At 42.7% G+C, this 5,532-nt stretch overlaps 1 protein-coding gene across 16 annotated transcripts in view; it reads left to right on the forward strand.

The window, feature by feature from the left end:
* The window catches only part of TLE1 (transducin like enhancer of split 1), a 97,723-nt gene that overhangs the window by 783 nt on the left and 91,408 nt on the right, over window positions 1-5,532 (forward strand). For 15 of the 16 annotated variants that reach the window (XM_021711261.1, XM_021711260.1, XM_021711265.1 and 12 more), the window contains exons 2-3: window positions 1,261-1,324; window positions 1,434-1,478. In XM_021711261.1, the coding sequence (XP_021566936.1) occupies window positions 1,261-1,324; window positions 1,434-1,478 (109 nt within the window). The remainder of the gene's footprint in view (window positions 1-1,260; window positions 1,325-1,433; window positions 1,479-5,532) is intronic. The other variant, XM_021711268.1, reaches the window with a different exon arrangement.

Consider the following 5,532-nt stretch of genomic DNA (forward strand, 5'->3'; position numbering starts at 1 on the left):
CTGGCTCTTCCCGGGCCGCCTCCTCTCGTCTCCTCCTCCTCCCATTGTTTCCCTTCTGCCCGCTCGCTGTTGTTCTGGGAGTCCTTTCTCGCGTCTTCAGGAGTTGCATGAGAACCGTCAATATTTGCACTTCATGTATTTGTTTTTCAACAGGCTGAGCTGAAACGGTGGCTCAATCGATGCCTCAGCCCGGAGTGTGGGTTCAGGCAAGCAAAGCCATGTTGAAATCGCTGTTTGCCATGCTAGGAAATTGGGTTGTCGGAGGCAAAGTCCATCAAGGAGGGCTAAACGGTTGTAGCAGAGCCCCTCGCTGGGGATGACGAGGGAGCCAGGTCGTATGCAGGGGCAAGCTCACCTGCTTTGGCGTCCTGCTGGGTTGGCTTGGGTAGGACAAGGGAGTAGAGTCACGGTTTTATCCATCTCAGCCTTAGTTTCTTCGTGCGTTGAGAGCGACACATAGATATTTGTAAAGTGCCCTACCAGGAGTGAGCTTCCCAGGGAGGTTAGCTTCTTTCCCTTGGTCCTGTGAAGTTGTAGTTGATTCGAGCTAAGAACTAACAGTATTGACAATTTTTACTTTTGCCATGCTGGAGAAGAAGCACAGTTAAGGCTAAGTGGCTTGGGTGCGAGTTCTTATTTTGTCAGGGGCTTTCTGGTTATTGACCTTTTGTCTACTTGTAGATAGTATCTCTGGAGCTCAGGCATTTGCACACACTGTGTTTACCGAGTAGGGAGAACTTCAACCCACTTTATTGCAGTAGCTACTTGACATATTTTGGCAGGGATTTAGAAACCAAAGGTTTTGAAAGGGACCAGCAATTGTAGAAGTCACTTTAAACAGGTACAGTTTTCAAACCTAGCGACTGTTTGAGTTGGCAAAGTTGGCACAGCCTATGGCTAAGACTGATCGTTGTGCAAAGACCAGATCTTGGGGGAGGCCAGAAAAACAAACTTTGATGCAGGGAGGTAGGGAACAGATGACCACGAGGAGGAATCAGTCAGGTTTTGACAGATTTTTATTTTGGGCATCTGACCAGCTATGTACCCAGAAGAAGAATGGTAGCTGAATGGGTACTGTGTACTGTTCATGTGATTCCTTTGCCCTATTAAGTGTAAGGACAAAGCTTTTGGGTGTTTACCTTGATAGTTTATGGCTTTTCCAAATTGGTCTGTGTTTTTACTTGAAGTGCAAATATGTGAGGCAGATGTTAAAACAAGTGACATAATGTTTACGTTAAGTTGCCTGTTTTGTTTTCATAGCCTTAAATTGGAATGTGAGAAACTGGCAAGTGAAAAGACAGAAATGCAGAGGCACTATGTGATGGTAGGTATCAAAGATTGGACTTTTTCCCTTTTCATATGATACTAGCAAACGTGTTAGATTATAAAAAACGTGAGTTAATGAAATGCTTGATTCTTTTTTCTCTTTTCAGTATTATGAAATGTCATATGGATTAAACATTGAAATGCATAAACAGGTAAGCTTTAGTTAAACCTTAAGCTGAAACGAGAAATCAGTTCATGTGATTTTACAGTACTGGCTTTGTGTTCTCAGTCGTGGGCTCTGGGTGTTGGGGATGTGTATGCCGATTATCCTGCCTTGGTTTCCCCTCCTGCAAGTTGGAGGGTAGTATTCTTCAGCAAAGGTTGCTTCTTAACAATTGCCTAATGTTTAAATGACTAGGTGAGAGGTGTTTGGAAACTGTAAACTAAACTAGCTTGTTTATAGGTGACGGATGGGAATTGATACTCTTAAGTTTACTTTTCCACCTGCTTGGATTTCTCCTCCTCTTGAAAGATTTGGGTATCCTGGAGAGCTGCAGAAGTTCAGAAGTTAATGTTTTTGTGCTCCTTTGCAACTAAGTTTGGACCTGTGGGGGAGGGGGAAGAAGGGTATCTGGAGTTTCTTTAGAATAAACAAGGTGTATGACCTTCTGTGAAGTGCTCTCTTCATGCTCTGGGCTGCATGAAGCGACACTCAGGATTAGTGACTTATTAGCAAACAAGTTTTTGAAAAATTTGTCAGTTGTCGCAAGTTGAGAGGTGAAAAAAAGCATCCTTTTATGGCCAGAGCATATGTTGGGAGTTGCTTTGGTCTTAGTGGTTTTAAAAGCATGAAAAGATTAGTGACTGGAAAGCTCTAGCTATGACTATGAGTTTGCAAGTTCCCATAAAATTCACACTTATGGCTACTATAATGGTGTATAAAAAGAGTATTGAGCTGGAACAAGGCACTAAGGACCTCATAAGAGAAGAAAAGCTAAATGATTGCTCAGCCCAAAGGACCCTCGATTGAGTAGTCATTGTCTGCCAAAGAAAGCATTAATGGCAGGGTGTAAGTATTCTGGAGATATGCTGACATTCACTTTTTCATCAAGACGCTGGTACAATAAGTCTTTTAGAAATCGATTGCCTCTTAAAAAATTATCATCAGATGAAGTTGCACAGTTGGACACATTTCAAAGTGCAACAATACAATTCTTACTTGATGTATATGTGCTATTTCATCTCAAACCCTTGTTTCATTAAATTAAAGAGCATGGCTGACCGGCTGGGGCACAGTGGAGAAATTGATTAGTTCAGCCTTCAGATCTTCCTTATATTCAGAGACTTTCATTAAGCAAGTGTGTTTCAGAGTTGAATTCTGCTTTTGTAACTCTGCACTCTTTGATTTTTAATTCATCATAGATTTCATAATGTTAAGTTACCATCGTGTACATTAGATCTGTTCTTAGATATGTGTTTGGAAGGAGATAGCTATGTTCAGGGCCTTTCATTAATATAATTGGGCCTTTAAAAATGCAGATTTTACTGTGATTTGCAAAGTTGGTAGCCTAGTTTATGTTGCGTTTGTGCCTTCGTTTTTGTGTGTTTTAATGGCTAGTGCCTTATTGAGGCAATTGTAACTTGTTGATAGGAAATGAGCTAGAATATCTATGGCTAGCATCTATGGCCATCTAAATGAATTATGCAAATAACTTGGCCTAGGAATTCTAACATGGGACTTTTTTTTTTTTCAACTTGCTCTGAAGGACATGTTTTATGGTCACAAATATTCTGGAAGAGTAAGAGGAGACTGACCTCTTTCTTAAACCCATAAACTCAAAGGATTTGATAACCTCATTGACTTTTTTATAAAGGAAACCACCCCATTGTGATGTTGTATACTTGTGCTGGGTTTATTGGAGGAGCTAAAAGAGGTGTGTAATTCTTCTGGGTTCCTGTAGGTTACATGTTGCAATGACCTCTTTATCATGTGGGAAAAATGGAGCAGGAAGGGGCAAAGTTGGTTAGAAGCCCTGTAGTATGAAGATAGTTTTCTGGTGAATTTCTCTGTATTGCACCAGGCATTTGTGGGTACATACTGTCTGTCCCTGAGCTTGTATGCATTAATAATCTGCTGTGTATAATTGGCTCAATAATTTGAAAAATGCGAAAAGCCGAGAGACACCATGTTCTTCATTGTAGGGTATTGAGCCCCCTGAAATTTAGTTTATATTGTAAATGCTGACAGACCCTTAACTAGAGTGGTGTGCAAAGTAGTGCTGTAATTCAGTTTAAAGTGGTCTTACATTTGAGAAACATCCTTCTGAATGTCACACATTAATAATAAGTTCTGAGGAGGCATTTGGTGCAGCTAGTAATCATAATTCTTATTAAAAACTGGTGACGTCTGGCCCCCAGGGTGTAGCCAGGCTCAAATTGATGCTTTTTGCCGCCTGATCACCAGCATGGCCTAAGTGCTCATTATTGTAGAGAGGGCCTTTGGAGCTCTCATTAGATTTGACAGGAATTCTCTCTAGGGGGAAACTGGGCATTAGCAAGACTCCTGACAGGCTGAAATTATTCCTGCTTTATGGCTTATAACCAAATGCTAGCAAGGCATCATCAGGGGACACAAAAAAATTGTCATTTCTGACAACATCTTTGTTACCGAAAAAAATGCAGTGATGGGGAAACTTTCGGCGCAGAGAGCTTTAATGCCGTTAAGATTCGTCTCCAGTGTGACGACCGCTCTCCCTTACCACCTTTCAACGGGTTTTGTCAAAGGAGTGAGGTTCAGAGATTTCAGTGTCACATCTCACCACTGACTTTTCCATCTGGAAGTCTTAAAGTGAAAGTGCATCCAAATCAATGGTATAATTGTGGTTTCCTTCCTTGGTGTGGTGCCCACAGTCCGTGTGTTTATGTTGTGTCAACACTTCCTGATAAGCCTTCCCCTTACTCTCTCTGTTCCCATTTGTGGCTGGTTACTGAAAAGGCAATGAAACAGGAATGGTAATAGATACTTAAATCTTTTATGGTAGCACTAAGAATTTTTTTTTTCACCTTAGAGCCTTTTATAGATCCCTGCCTGCCCATCTCTGTCCGTGTAGATGGTAAACTCTAGATATCTCTACAATAGAGAGGTAGACACTTCTCATGAAAAATGGAAGCAATTCTGATACCATCAGAGTGTTCGGGTACATTAAAAAATAGCAAGTTGATGTGAGTCTGGCTGTTTCCAGGGCCATGCCTAGTATGTGTGGCGGTATGATCTTGAAGTTGTTTTTTTTTTTCTTTCTGTCATATGACTTGGTATTACCTCACTTGATATTTCTGGGAGCGAGATGTACTGTAAATGCATACATAAGCCTCATTTAGCTTACTCGTGTCTCTTTTCAGCACGCTGATGAAGCCATGCTATAAATTGTCATGGGTGGCTTCAATTTGCACAGCAATTAACAGTTTTCAGTGGTGGTTTGTCTTCTGTGACCTCCACAGTCACCCACAGAGTAGACTGGGTAGGTGTCTGGCTCTGCCCACAGCTGCGGGCACACGGGCAGCCTTGCTCAAGGCAGAGGATTTATCGCAGCTTGCACATGAGTGGCCCAGTCAGAGTTGCCCGTGCTGCTTCCTGTCCCCACTGTGCTGCCATTGGGAAGATGGGGTAGGCCATGTCTGTTGAGCTGCTCGAGTCTCCAGTTCTGGAGCTGCACGCGTGACTCTCCAACTCGCACTCCTTGTGCCGATCGACTTTGCAGTTGACAAGACACGTGAGGCTAGAAGCATGTTCTAAAAGTTAGGAAAATCAGCGTGCTGACTAACAGTTGATTGGGCTGGTAGGCCACGGGTCGGTAGGAAGTTGTATTCTGCCGAGTAGCGCTGTCCTCACATTCACAAGTATTTACGAACAAAAAAAACGTGGCCGGACTCTTAGTGGCAACCCGGCGGTGGAGTGAGTTTGGTCAGTTATTCCGTGTCTGTGCTCGTCCTAAGAGTGGCAGAGTGAGCACTTGGGGTGCTTCAGGGCCGTGAAGAGTTTAAAAATAAAGGAAAGAACTCTCTCTGGGAGAAAAGATGACGTATTCTGCAGAGATTCTGGTTTGGGGCGGGGAAGGGCAAAACACTTAACATTTCCAAGCTTCTTGTGATATTTTAGCAAGCACAGTGTCTCAGACCTTGTAAACTTTGAATAGAAACTGCTTTCACTCTGGGCTCGATGGCTCAGCCTGTAATCCTGCACCTTTGGGAGGCTGAGGTGAGTGGATT

The sequence above is a fragment of the Carlito syrichta genome, unplaced genomic scaffold (assembly GCF_000164805.1).
Source record: "Carlito syrichta isolate Samal-C Ts95f unplaced genomic scaffold, Tarsius_syrichta-2.0.1 Scaffold301970, whole genome shotgun sequence".
Lineage (NCBI taxonomy): Eukaryota > Metazoa > Chordata > Mammalia > Primates > Tarsiidae > Carlito > Carlito syrichta.